Source organism: Polypterus senegalus, chromosome 4 (assembly GCF_016835505.1).
Source record: "Polypterus senegalus isolate Bchr_013 chromosome 4, ASM1683550v1, whole genome shotgun sequence".
Classification (NCBI taxonomy): domain Eukaryota; kingdom Metazoa; phylum Chordata; class Cladistia; order Polypteriformes; family Polypteridae; genus Polypterus; species Polypterus senegalus.
Window position 1 is genome coordinate 89,623,303 of NC_053157.1, and position 14,926 is coordinate 89,638,228.

Here is a 14,926-nt window from a genome sequence, read left to right on the forward strand (position 1 = left end):
GATCCTTGTAAAGGTTAGCTTTTTTTTTTTTTATTCACTTTTCATTCTCTCAGTCGCGTTCAGAATCAATCCATACAACCCCATCTGACACGGCTGTTTTCACTAAAGACGCGCTATAGCTCTGCAGTGTACCACGATGCATACTAACGCCAAACCCCCCATCCCCGGGTTCTGACACACAAACGCTGGCGAAGCTGCCTTCTTTGTTTCTCACCGTCTCTTGCTTTTCTTTTTATTCAGTTTTATTGAGTGTTCCTGCCAGTCCCCGCATGTTGCTGTATGCTGTTTCTTTTGTACTCCAGGACATGCAGAGGAAAGAATGGTAAAGACCAGTAACTTCGGCGCTACATGCAATCATCAGACACTCCCCATCTGCCCGTGTTGTTCAAACACAGGAACATATATTGGTGTAAAAGTATAACAAAAGTGCACTTTTATTCAAGTGCACTTTTTCCATCGCCTTTTCCTGTAAGAAGCAATGTACACACTTCTCTCTATGCTGTGGTTTCTATTACACACCTGAAAGAAAGAGACAATATATGTGAAAATATAATCGCACTAATGCAATATTATTTGAAAACTAACAGCGTCAGATCGGGTGTGAATTTGTGCAGGAACTGGAAATTCTCTGATGCGGGACCTTCCCCCAGGGAAGAAAGTACAGTGTCAGGTGCTCATTCAGTGTAATAGAAACCATAGCACAGAGAGGTCTGTACACGGCAACAAGTACACGTGTCATAAATGTAGGAAGGTGTATATGGAGGACTGCCGGCTTCCCATGCCTGTCCGCACCGCCAGGAGGAGCTCTCCCGACAGCAGGATCGTGCCCTGAGTTCCAGCAGGGCCTTATGGACTATGTAGTGTTTTTACACAGCCCTGCTGGATACCTTGGGGACCACCAGGAGTCGCTGTAGGGGGGCTCCTGGGCTCTTGTGTGTCCTATAACCTGGGAGTACGTCACGGTCATGTGACAGGAAGGAACGACGTGCTCCCGGGTTAAAGAAAAGGACTGTTTGCCCTGACCCGGAAGGAATAAGGAACTGTGGACTGTTGGGACAGGAACACCTCCGGGTCAGGGGCTATAAAAGGACAGTGCCTCAGTCCAGACACTGAGCTGTGCTGGGTGGGAGAGGAGCAAAGTGTCTGGGCAAGAAGGAGAGTTTATTGTTGGAGAGAATAGTGTTTTGAATGAGTAGTGTGGAGGGTGCTTTGTGCACATTGTTGTAAAACAAAAATAAACAATCGTGGACTTTTACCTGGTGTCTGGAATTGTACCTGATATATATATATATAGTAATATGTGAGTTGTGGTTAAGGTTTTAAGATTTAAAGTGTGACTTACACAGAAGTAAAATAAAGAAATGATTTGATTTTAATTTGATATTTTGCAGATGAATTCAAGACTAACAGCTTACAATGACATTCCATCCACATCTGGGATATCAGTTTCTAAAAGAAAAAGTGTGACAAATAGTGCTCGTCCTTCATTAAGGCAACAAGAGCCAGTGATGGATGATTCACCTTTATCATCTGAAGATTCTTTAAGTGATGAAGACCCTGCCTTGGTTAGTAGTATTCATGAAAAAGCTGAAAAAATAAATACTTCATTGAAAATGGTAGTCTAGTTATAAATGTAGTGTCTATTTTTCATTATTGTTATAATAAATTCCAATATACATATACAGACATGGCTGGCAAAAATGTTATTCTTACGTTAAAGGAGTAGCATCAATTTCAACATTCTTTGTTAAATTTGGTTTTATTTTGGAATGTTCAAACCTAGCTTTTAAGTAGTGAATTTTAGAGAAGAGTATTGTTCTTCTCTTGCTTTTTTTGACAATAACACAAATTTACCGTAGAACACATTCAAATGTGTTTTATGTTGAAAGAACATGTGAAAAAGTAATTTTGCCAAAGTTCAGTAATCCTTTTGGTTTTTGGAAGGACTGACATATTCAGGTTGAGAAAATCCTTCATTACTTCCAACCTTCTATGAACACTTTTTTTGAATAGATTAACTGTGTGAATTCCTAAATAAAGGTGATGGTTATGTTTCTGTAATGCACATACCCATTGTAGTTATTTGAAAGATATAAAGTATTGCTTTTTCTAACCAGGAGAGACCAGTTAATAAAAAGAGATGTCATACACTTGGAAAGAGAAGAGCAGCAGTTTCAACTTCTAGTTCTTCAGGTAATCAGTTATCAATTGTATTGTTTGAAAATGTATCTCAGTTGTGCTGTTTTAACATTCATATGAAACAAACTATGAGGCATTGAGTTAGAGCATAAGGTGATGATTCTGAAACATTCTTTTTATTTGTGTGTTTTTTTTTTTATTGAATCTAGTAAATGTAAAATAATTAAAAGAGTTGAAACTAAGGGTAAATATAAAAGAAGCACCCACTCCCGATTTGTCTCCCTCGACCCCGATCCCTGTGAAGAATGATGACTGTAAAGAGAAAATGAAGGAGTAGAATGTGGAACCAGAATGTCCTTGAAGACCAGCACCAGATACACCCCTATGCTGCAGGGTAGAAAGTCACCATATTATAAAATTCTCAGCCACCCAGCCCTCAACCGGCTCTACTGCAAAAACATTCTGCTTAACACTGTAACCAAATTCCCCACTGATCTGCTGAACAGAGATTTTGAAAAGAACCATATTGTAAAAATTGAACTGAGGTTTCTATTGAGAAGCCAGAGCTAACCTAGCTGCAGTCATCCCTAATGAGAGAAGCCTCCACTGTAAAAAGGCAAAGACGGCGAGTGGAAAGGTTCAGAAAATGAAAATATGAGTTTAGAAAGGAATAGCTGTAGGTAAGAATGAGAAAAGGAATTCAGAGATGAAGGAACAATAGGAACAAATGGGTGGGCAGTGTCAAAACACATGGAAAAAAGTGCCTGGGGCATTATGGGAGAAATCACATTAGGCAATGGTGGCATGTCCTATAGTCTAAGAGTTTTGTAGAAGTAAGATACAGGGTTACAAATTTAATTATGCATTATTAGTGATTCAGGTTTTTGGATGAGAGGGAAATGGTTTAGTACTCCAGCATAATGGGGCGAGAGGAAGAGAGGTCACTCTTCAATATTGAGTATAGTGGTAAAGGCCTGTAAGCATATTTTGTGTAAAACAGCATACAGAGCGGAAATAGGTTTCAGATGGGGAGACAGAGACCAAGAGAAATCAAAAAGAGGATGGTAAGGAAAAGGCAAACAAAAACCCCAAATGTCCTAAAGACAAACCTTAGCTGGAGATGAAAGAAAAACAAAGAGGATGGATAGAGAAATGGGACTGTGGCCACTAGAATGTCCTGAACCATTGAAAATATTTCTGAGTGTTAATGCCTTGATATGTCAAAGATGGGGGGAAAAAAAGGTGAAGCACCAAACAGTGAAAAGTGCCTCTTTGTGAAAGAGTGGCGTCTAGTTGTGACAGCCAGGACAGGACCCAAGGAGGTTTTTAGATAGATAGATAGGTACTTTATTAATCTCAAGGGGAAATTCACATAATCCAGCAGCAGTATACTGATACAAAAAACATTATTAAATTAAAGAGTAATAAAAATGCATGTAAAAACAGACAATAACTTTGAATAATGTTAGCATTTACCCCAGGGTGGAATTGAACAGTCACATAGTGTGGGGGAGGAACGATTTCCTCAGTCTGTCAGTGGAGCAGGACAGTGACAGCAGTCTGTCACTGAAGCTACTCTTCTGCCTGGAGATGACACTGTTCAGTGGATGCAGTGGATTCTCCATGATTGACAGGAGCTTGCTTAGCGCCCGTCGCTCTGCCACAGATGTTAAACTGTCCAGCTTCATTCCTACAATAGAGCCTGCATTCCTAACAAGTTTGTCCAGGTGTGAGGCGTCCTTCATCTTTATGCTGCCTCCCCAGCACACCACCGTGCAGAAGAGTGCACTCGCAACAACCGTCTGGTAGAACATCTGCAGCATCTTATTGCAGATGTTGAAGGACGCCAACCTTCTAAGGAAGTATAGTCGGCTCTGACCTTTCTTACACAGAGCATTAGTATTGGTAGTCCAGTCCAATTTATCATCCATCTGCACTCCCAAGTATTTATAGGTCTGCACACAGGCTCCTCTGATGATCACGGGGTCCATGAGGGGCCTGGGCCTCCTAAAATCCACTAGCAGTTCTTTGGTCCTGCTGGTTTTCAGGTGTAAGTGGTTTGAGTCACACCATTTAACAAAGTCTTTGATTAGCTTCCTATACTCCTCCACCTGCCCACTCCTGATGCAGCCCACAATAGCAGTGTCGTCAGTGAACTTTTGCACATGGCAGGACTCCGAGTCGCCCAATGTATATAGACTGAACAGGACCGGAGAAAGTACAGTCCTCTGTGGCGCTCCTGTGTTGCTGACCACAATGTCAGACCTGCAGTTCCCGAGACGCACATACTGAGGTCTGTCTGTAAGATAGTCCACAATCCATGCCACCAGGTGTGAATCTACTCCCATCTCTGACAGCTTGTCCCTAAGGAGCAGAGGTTGGATGGTGTTGAAGGCGCTAGAGAAGTCCAAAAACATACCGTATTTACTCGTGTGCCACATGCCCTCATGTAAGACGCGCACCCTAATTTAAACAAAGAAAATCGCGAAAAAAGTTTTGCCCCATGTACGACGCGCGTTGTGATTGTATAGGAAGCGTTTAGAGAGAGAGAGAGAGTGCGAGTGCGAGTGCGTGAGCGAGCCCAAGCAGAAGTTTCCTTGTGTATAAAGCGCACATTTCCTCGTATATGACGCGCACCTGATTTTCTAATGCTAATTTTCAGGAAAAAATGTGCGCGTGGTACACACGTAAATACGGTACTTCTAACCACCACTGCCTCTGTCCAAGTGGGAGAGGGATCGGTGTAGCATATAGATGATGGCATCCTCCGCTCCCACCTTCTCCTGGTATGTGAACTGCAGAGGGTCGAGGGCGTGGCGGACCTGTGGCCTCAGGTGGTGAAGCAGCAGCCACTCCATGGTCTTCATCACATGTGACGTCAGAGCAACAGGCCGGAAGTCATTCAGCTCACTAGGACGTGATACCTTTGGGACTGGGGTGATACAAGATGTTTTCCAAAGCCTTGGGACTCTCCCCAGTTCCAGCACACTGGCCTTCAGCAGTCGTGGCTATACTCCATCTGGACCCGCTGCTTTGCTGGCACGAAGTCTCCTCAGCTCTCTGCTCACCTGCGCTGCTGTAATTGTGTAATTACATGTAATTCTTTTTAACATGATCGTATGTCCCAGTGGCATAGGGAGTAAGAGGACCAAGATTAAGGAGATGTGGTTCAGTTTCAGGGAGGAAACGGATAGATATGGAAAAGAACAGGGTTGAAGACCAGATTTCTTTTAACAGGAAACCAGGATGGATAGCTGGAGGGACAATCCAACTTTAAATCGGGCAATTGCCCAGTAATATCATTCTAAGTCAGGTAAAGACACTCCTCCATCATGCAAGTCGCATATTAAAACAGAATGCTTAATAGAAGGACATTTTGTATTTCACAAGAAATAAGAAACAAATGACAAGTCAGACAAGTATTTTACCAGTGGAGGGTTGAGGTAGGGCATGGCACTGGCGAATGGAAAGTAGGGAACAATGTTCATTTTAGTAGTCAGGAGTCAGTAATGAGATGTGAAGGGAGGGGAGGAAAAAAAGAAATGGATTCATTTAGACTGATTGGGACTCAACAGTTGATAGTGATGAAAATGACCAGCACTAATAAAGAAATGTTGATTTCAATTTATCAAAATGCCTTTACCAATGGGGTGAGTGCTGGCTGTTTAATCACTTTTAATATAATGACATTCCATGTAAGAGGTACACTTTGCAGTTCAGATTTGTATTTATATTAAATATCTGCATTCTAAAGTACTACTGTATTTTAATCTATCGTTTAATTCATAGCTCATTATTGTGAGTTTAAACATTTCTTAAAATAATCTTCTGATGGTGCATTTTTTTTCACTATACAGGAAGGAATAGATTTATGGATTTGTCATTTTTGTATGTACTGAATATAGTAAAGAGTCATCTCACCAAATCCCATTCATCCCAATACACACCAGAGGAAAGCTCAGTTCACACAAACAAACTCCTCTTCTGCATGTAATGTGAGAATTGCACCTGAACATGACAGAGCTGGAGCTGCCTCAGTGACAGGCAGAAGACGGCTGATGTTGTTTGCTATGTGGCAGTAAATGAATGAAACCAGTCTGATCACAGTGAATTAATTTAGGAATGACTTGTTCCAGTTACAGCTTTGCAGCAGCTTCAAACAACCAATGGGCTCTTTGTCTTGTTTTAAAATGAGTGTGGGCATAGCTGAATTGATTTAGGAATGAATTTTAATGGAGGTGTTGGCAGAATTTAATTTTAGAAATAGAGGTATTGATAATTTGTCTTAGAAAGCAAACAGTAAGTGCTCATTACAAAGCCTCATCAAGTTCAGTCATTCAGCCTTCAGAGAGCTTGGGGAAAGCGAGGTCAGTAAAAACAGTTGATTTTAGGTGGCAAGGAACTGCATTTTACTGCAAATAAAATGTATTTAAGCCTTGGCTGGGAGTTATATTAGTTTCTTAATGTGGGAACGGGTTTTTGAGACATCAGTCCTTAAAATATAACTCTCCTTTCATCAAATACACATGTTCTTTTAATGAAGACTACAGTTATATGTTACACCTCTGTCACTACTACTATTTGTCTGTTCTTACACTCATCAACGCCCAGGACTACATTCCACTTGCTTCACACTTCACCTAGGTATGACTGTCATTGTAGATATTTTTCTTACATCTTTGACTATCTTAGCTGAGAAAAGGACTTTCTTTCCCAACTCCTGATACATAAAATAGAACAAATTGTAGGAAAACAAGCTTAATAAGTTTTAATCTTTTAATATTATAACTAGTGCTATAAACAAAAGCAGAAACAGAGGTGGCTATCCATACCATACAACCAAATTGTGCTAGATATGTAGTCTCTCATACAAGCAGCAAGTTTCGTTACTGTGTTACTAACCTTCCCCCGCGGCGCCACCCACGTAGTAGTGAAACAAGACAGTGAGGAGGGCCCTGCCCAGTTCCCCACTCCTGGCGTCACGTTTCCCCCTCCCCTCGGCCCACAGCCTCTGCCTCGGATTAGCGCACATACATCACACCTGCAAGCAAACTATGGTTCTTAGTGCAACAAGAGAAGTGGTAAAATCAACTGGAATGTTCAAGCAATTGTAGAAATAAAAAAAGATCTAAATCCGTTAAGTAGTTCTCTCGTTCGATAGCTAAGCGGAGGTAAGGAACGCCCTGAGGCTGGCACGTGAGTGAGGAGAGCCCCACCCCTTTCCCATCCCGTGTCTCTTGGATTGGCGCAAATAAATTTGTACCACAAGCGAACTATGATACATAGTGTAATGAGAAATGTCGCAAAATCAACCAGCATGTTCAAGCAAACTATAGAAAAAAAAAAACAATCTAAATCCGTTAAGTAGTTCGCTTGTGAAAAAAGGAAAGACATACAGACAGACTGATGTTGGATTTTATTTATGCAGAGATTAAACGGGGTTTTCAAAAAATGCTGTCAATTGATTCCAATTACTTTTTTTTTTTTGCTGTGTTCATTGTTAATGTAGGTAAATCTGATCATCGTGTTGTACCTGAAAGAAAGTCCAGAAAAGCTACTGAGCTTGATGTAGTGTTAAGTGAATTCCAGAAATTCTCATTGGAATATAGGTGAGCTGAAATCTTAAATCTAAATGATTTGTTGTTTACTTTTGCCGTCATAACATTCTCTATTTGCCTGTATCAGATTTTGGAATGTCACTGTGTATTTTGTTTTAGGGAAAAGGGTATTTAGGGTGCAACGGTGTTTGTGTGTGTGTGGATATTCAAGTGGATGTAAATAATTATTGTGACGACCTCTTCCCCTTTAGTTGCTATCTACAGTAGTAGGGATAGTAAATAAGGAATTGCAGTTTTCAAGTGTATGTTGAAGTACAGTATTTTACCTGTATTTTTTTATTGAACAGTGTGCCTATCGTCAGTACATGTGTGTTTTGCCCCCTTTCAATTTGGGTAAGTAACATAAAACGTAATGTGTGTTTAACACGCTTAAACATTAGCTGAGTGAGAAATATTTTTAAAATTCATTCTACAGTGCACATAGAATTCTACACTCTTAATGAAATTTCAGTTTTTCTTGATATAAAAGCTGTAAAATGTATGTGTTAAGATTACCTGATGCATAATGTGGTGATGTGATTTGAAAAATTATAATTTTACTTTGCTTAGGGAGATGCTGGAATCAGGAGACTGCAGGAACATTATGGAGAGATTCAGTAAAAGATTTTCAGATCACCTTGTTGAAACGGTAAAATCTGCTTACTTTTATTTCTGTAAGAAATGTAGATGGGGAAAAAAACTGTGATTTGAACACAGAAAAGTTGTACCATGTTAAAAATACTAGCTGTACAGTTGTAGAATTTAAACTGTTATGGAAATGTGTTTTTTTTTTTTTTTTTTTTTTATTCCTAAACCCCAAAATTCATACACAGGTTTTAAGGATTTCTGGCTTCTCCTGTTCATGACTCTGTCAGTAACAAAATGTTAGCTCTAAATGACAAATGTATTATTTGGAATTAAATGTATAGTGTTACATCACAATATACAACTTTATATATTTTTCTTCACTACTGTTTATTTTTTGGATGTGTGTTACAGCTTTGTTCCCATGTGAATTTAATAGTACAGCTGTTTATTTCTGGTAATATGGACACAAAAAGGTGGCATATTTGACCCAATGATTTTTTATGTATTTGTAATCAATCTTTATACTTGAGTTTAGATTGAAGAAGTGAAGGGAATAAAAGATCTGAGAAGAAAAACTACAAAGGTATGCCAAAGTTCACAGATAATAAAACTATTTTTTGGTCCCACTATTGTTTGTAGAAGTTGCAGCCATGTGTCGGAACAAATACAGTATATAGTATGCAATAAATATAATTTAAATTTCAGAGATTGATAGAATTCGTGCTTCAGTCTTAAATAACAATTGTATTGATGGTGATTAACTATTTCTCAGTCATTGTATTGTTTACGTACCATCTGTCACATGGAGTCCCTTAACAAAGAATATTACAAAAATGAAGTACAGTTTTTAATAAGCTACAAGTGCAGAGGTTGATGGACAGCCTCAGGAATGAAATCTAGAGTTTCCCAACAACGTGTTTGTACTTTAAATGATGATGAACATTTTAACAGTAGGTACAGAGCTGATGATTTATTTATGAGTTGTTGTGGTTCATTAGTTTGTGTATGAATAAGCTGACTATGAGCTATGCAACAATGTTTTGTTTTGTGTTTTCTTTTAATGGATACTTGCCCTTGAAAGTGTTATTTACTTCAGTAAATACCCTTCAGAATCCCATATTAATGTGATATTGAAGTCTGAACCCTGTACAGTTTTTTTTTTTTTTAATTGCCACATATCAACATATTTATGTTTAATATGAATATCACAATATTCTACCCAAATAAAAAGTTATTAACTACCCTTTTAAGACAAAGATTCCATGGTCCTAAAAAACTTGAAAAGTTACAATAAAGGTTAATTTTTCAGTCCTGAAAAACTTTTGAAATATCCATTATGCTTTTAAGAAGCTCAGGTTTTCATTTTAATTGACTCAAGCTCATAATGACTCTATCATGTAACTTTGCTTGTAAGTTGGCAAAAGATGTTCTAGTATTGCAGTTTCTTATATCACAAATTATGATATTATGTTGTGCCATCAGATCCCCAAGCTATTCTAGAGCCTGTATCAAATTGTCCAGTAAATGTGTTTTAGTAATGTCTGGTTAGAGATGAAAGATACATAGTACAGTACGATTCCAAAAATGAAGACTCAAGACGTGAAAGATGCATGAAAATAATTGACATGAAGAAAATGAAAGAAGCTGTGATAGCAAGTCATGCAAAGGGTAAAAAAACGCATTGTCAATAAAAAGGCAGCAGGAGAATCTGGTGGAATCGGGACCTTTTTCAATTCATGTACAGCTAGCACAGCAAGGTTTAGCACAAACACCTCACACAGTGAGACAGCCAATGTACACTGATCAGCCACAGTATTAAAAGCACTGACAGTTGACATGAATAATATTATCTTGTTACATTGGCACCTGTCGGGGTGGGCAGCAAATGAATAGTAAGTTCTTGAATGCCATGAGAAATTGGCAAGCATAATGATATGAGCAAATTTAAGAAGGGGACAAATTATGATGGCGAAAACAACTGGATCAGAGAACCTCCAAAACAGCAGGTCTTGTGGGGTGTTCCCAGGATACAGTATTTACCAAAGGTGGTCCAAGGAACGCCAACCAGTGAACCAGCAACAGTGAGTGCTCAAGGCTCACTGATGTACTTGGGGAGTAAAGGCTATCCCATCTGGTCCAGTTTCACAGAAGAGCAACTGTATTACAAATTGCTCAAAAAAACTTAATTTTGACTATGAGAGAAAGGTGTCTGAACACACGGTGCATCACAGCTTGCTGTGTTAGGGGCTGTGTAGTCGATGGCAGTCAGAGTGTCCATGGTGACCCCTCTACAACACTGAAAGAGTGTTCTCTTCTAGATCATTTAGACAGCAGGGTGTGTGTGCATCATTTACCTCAGAGAAAAATGTGAAGAAGGCAAGCCGGCAGAAGCAGTGTGATGCTCTGGGCAATGCCCTAGCATTCATGTGGGTGTTACTTTGACACATATCAACTACTTAAAGATTGTTGTTGACCTTGTACACCCCTTCATGGCAACAATATTCTCCAATGGCATTGGCCTTATTCAGCAAGATAATGTGTCCCAAAAATGTTGGCAATGGTTTAAAGGGACATGATCCAGTTGAGAATCTGTGGTATGTGCTGCAAAAACACGTTCGATCCACAGAGGCTGCACCTCACAACTTAAAACATGTGCTGTTAACTTCTTGGTGCCAGATACTATAGGACACCTTCAGTGGTTCTGTGGAGTCTATGCCTCAATGAGACACAGCTATTATGAAAGCAAGGTAGCTACTACACTGTACAGTGTTTTGACTTGCCATGAGCAAAGGTGTAGGTGGAGCAGTGTTTTCCAACTGTATTTCTGTGGTGACACACTTTTTGTAACCCAAAAAATCCCAAAGTATACCAAAATTCTACCAATCACAAAAGCATTAAATCTATACATGTGGTAAACTGTCCAAAGGGGTGGCAACAGAAGCAGCCAATCACAGAGTCAACAATTAGTGAGCACTTTAGTCATATTTCTCAGCTGCTTTGTGCCTTTACCCACTCATACAGGCGCTTCTCTGCAAGAGTCGCTGGCAAACACGCACCCAGGCAGATGGACACCTGACACTTCTCTTGGGTGCTGAAGTGCTCTCTAAGTGCTGTGTATGCAAAACGGCAATTACAGAGCTGCTTTTATGTCAGCTTCTCCTGGTAGTCCCATCCTCCTCAGACAGGTCTCAACCACATGAGGAGCATGTCTCTCTCAGGTCTGGACATAGGGGCAGTACACTGGCAGACCAGTAAAAAAATACTCGTGTAGAGTGTAATTATTAGGTCGTTGATGGTGACGAATAATTGAGGATAGTGTTTGTGGAGTTTTAAAACAAGTTTTAGAGTATGCCCATTTAAGAGATGTTTATTCTTTCAATTAAATCAGCCTTTAGAAGTGAATTCAAAGTCAACACTCGTTAAGAGAGTTTTTTTTACATTGACATGTCCGTATCTGATGCTTTGCCAATTTGATAATTAATACATTGGCCTTGTTCTCTTATTGTCTTCTTTTTAACTTGCCTTTTGGGAAGGTATTCAAATTCAGGTTATACTTGCTCAAGTAGTGTTTTGTTAAAAGTTCTGGTTTACGTTCATTCTTTAAGTTTAAACTATACCGTTAGTTTTTGTATTCCTTTGTGCTGATTCTACATTAATTTTGTGATTCAGTATTTGTTTACTTCATAATTTATGTATTAATTTTATAATTACGTGTTTTAATGTTAAATGCAATTAATTTTAATTAATTACATACATTTATGCAATTAACTGTTTTAATCGATTCAATGTAACCTGTTGCATTCTAGTAAATACATTTATATACACACATTTGCTTTGTGCCTGTGAGGGGGCAGCATTGGCCCACTGCCGCATTGTAGCTGTTGATGGCTTCACCTCTCCCTTGTTAGCAGTAGATTCAAACAATTAAACTTTTTTATGATGAAATAACTTGGGCTTTTTGGTGTAACATGAATAAATATCAATGGTCAGCTGGATGTCGAAATCATCATAAACATTGAAAATGTAAGTCTTTATTGGAGAAGTAATTAATATAGTTTTAGAAATGTTAAGCCCATGCTTAATTTCTACATTTTATTAACCTTCTTTGGTTTTTTACTTTCTCGTATAGGAAAAGTATTGGAATCCTCCAAAAATTCTATTTCGAGATTTTGATGAATCTCGATGTTTTAGACCTCCCTGAGTCTGAAAATACCATTTTTGGAATTATGTGCGCATGCATGTAAACACGATAACTTGAGTACACTTTCACTTAGGTCAACCAAATTTTGCTTACAAGTATTAGGTACAAAATGTAGATTTCTATCAACTCTGGGGCTATTTCCATTAACAGGAAGTGTTACTTTACCTTTTATTTATGTAGCTGCAGAATCCGATTTAGTTAACATTACTTTTATAATAATTATTCAATATATTATTAATTTGATTTGATTTGTTGTTGATGGTTCTTTAATGTACATAATATAAAAATATAATCATTGTCTTGCGGTTTACTCCTCAAATATCCATCCCCATATCTGAGTGTACGAGAAAGTCTAGGGGAGACAACACCTGATTTTTCTTTTAAATAAGGAGACATCTCTTTCATTTGTAGCACATCACTTGAACATATTCTTCATGTTCTCTAAAGCATTAGCTATTATTTTTGCAAAAAAGAAAACTTATTAGTGATCACCTCCAAGTAAGTAAAGCTTGTAAACGATAGTGAACATGTGAAGTGTAGTACTGAAGTTAGTCCGATGTTTCTATGAAAACACGACAGTTGATGGCTGATGGCATTGGGGATGAAAAAGTGTACGCAGTCCCAAGATGTCTGCAGAAGAAATGTGTCCATAAGAGGCCATTAAATATCACTTCACTGGAATCGGATTGGATGGAATCAAGAAATGAGAAAAAGTAGTAGATACGCTAAAGAAGAATGGACACTTCTTGATGAGGATGTGTGATCTTTGTCCTGCTCTGGTCTGTTTTACAGCCAGCTCTGCATTAAAGAGAGAGGAAGCACAAGCTCAGTGTGGCTATACATACAATGATTTAATGGTAGGTGGAAAGATAGAATATGTAATAAAGTATAGCACCACGTAATGCAAGTGTGTTAGTTCTAAAGGTCCAAGGGAATTGATTTAAATCAATTTATTAATGACTTAAGAGTTAATGTTTTTGGCAATTGCTTTATTATCTCATGTCATGCGTGATGTACCATTGTATAGCAAACACAAGTGGCACCACAATGTTCATCAGCTGAACACTGAGTAAGATTCCTTATTTTATTATTTAGGTGGTAAACACTCTGGAAATGAAGAGGAAGCAGTTGCTTACAATGAAACATGAGCTCATAAGGTACGTTGTATTTTATTATAACTTAAAGCCACATTTGTGCTGGCTAGAGAATAGAAGTACAGCAACAAAGTGGACTTGGTTTGACTTGAGCAAAGTTTATGGGGTGCCAATAAATTAAAAAAGAGTCAAAATCTGCAGAAGTTTCTTCTGCAATAAATATGTTTTAAAATACTGCTGCTTGTATGCTCAGTGCATGTGCAAATTGAGAATGAACTAAAAAGAACTTTAAGACTAGGAAGGTACCTCAAGGACCGCCTTTTGAAATACTACAACATAAATTGTTCAAATTACTTGTGATAGTCTAAGTGCCAAAATGGTGCATCTATTGCCCTATTCTCTCATTTTTCACATTGTATTTCACTTCTAATGCATACTGCATGTTACTAAACCATATCACACATTGGCAATGCGTGCTTTCTGCCCATTTTTTTGTACGTCACACTGGGAATGTAGCAATTGGGAACTGTGTTTGAAAATTCCTTACAGAACAGTGGTGTGGTGTGGCTTTAGAGTGGGAAATAAAGTAGGTAGATGGAACATCTTTAACTCTTAAGAACAAGAAAGACTCCTTAGAAGTATGGGAATTAACTTTGATTTAATAATTATGGGTGGAATGGAGGAGCAGTAGTAGCACTGCTGTGTCGTGTCGCAGGAGATCAGAGTTGATATCCTGGTTCCTCCCTGTGTGGAGTTTGCATGTTCTTCCTGTGTCTGTGTGGGTTTCCTCCCAGTGTCCAAAGACATGCAGGTTAAGTGGATTGGTGATGCCAAATTGGCCTATAAGTGTGTTTGGAGTGTGTGTTCACTCTGCGGTAGGCTGGCATCTTGTCCAGGGTTTGTTCCTGCCTTGCACCCTATGCTAGCTGGGATAGACCCCAGCACAGACCCCACAACCCTGGTCTGGATTAAGCGAGTTAGAAAATGACAGGACATGAACAATTATGGCCAGAGGTTAGGAATCTTGGTGTCTTTACCCCAACCCGTTTACATTGACACAACATTCTCGCCGCCTATGAAATGTACAGAAGCACTTAAAAACACTAACAAAATGTTAAGTTTATATTGTGAAAATTGTTGAGTATAAGCCATAGGATGTTCTGCAGAGACTGTAAAATGTGCTAGGCAGGTAACATCTGGAGTGCACAACACTAGCAAGCTTTGGAGTGATGAGGAACAAAGTGCATTCCACTGTTAAAACAGCAAGTCCTACTCAGGCAGTCTCAGAAGAATACCTAAAAATGTGT

The 14,926-nt window shown here is 38.8% G+C and overlaps 1 protein-coding gene across 3 annotated transcripts in view; it reads left to right on the forward strand.

The window, feature by feature from the left end:
* cenpu (centromere protein U) overlaps window positions 1-14,926 on the forward strand; it is a 110,609-nt gene that overhangs the window by 87,370 nt on the left and 8,313 nt on the right. For all 3 annotated transcript variants that reach the window (XM_039751013.1, XM_039751012.1, XM_039751014.1), the window contains exons 10-15: window positions 1,392-1,565; window positions 2,118-2,193; window positions 7,649-7,748; window positions 8,307-8,385; window positions 8,860-8,907; window positions 13,621-13,682. In XM_039751013.1, the coding sequence (XP_039606947.1) occupies window positions 1,392-1,565; window positions 2,118-2,193; window positions 7,649-7,748; window positions 8,307-8,385; window positions 8,860-8,907; window positions 13,621-13,682 (539 nt within the window). The remainder of the gene's footprint in view (window positions 1-1,391; window positions 1,566-2,117; window positions 2,194-7,648; window positions 7,749-8,306; window positions 8,386-8,859; window positions 8,908-13,620; window positions 13,683-14,926) is intronic.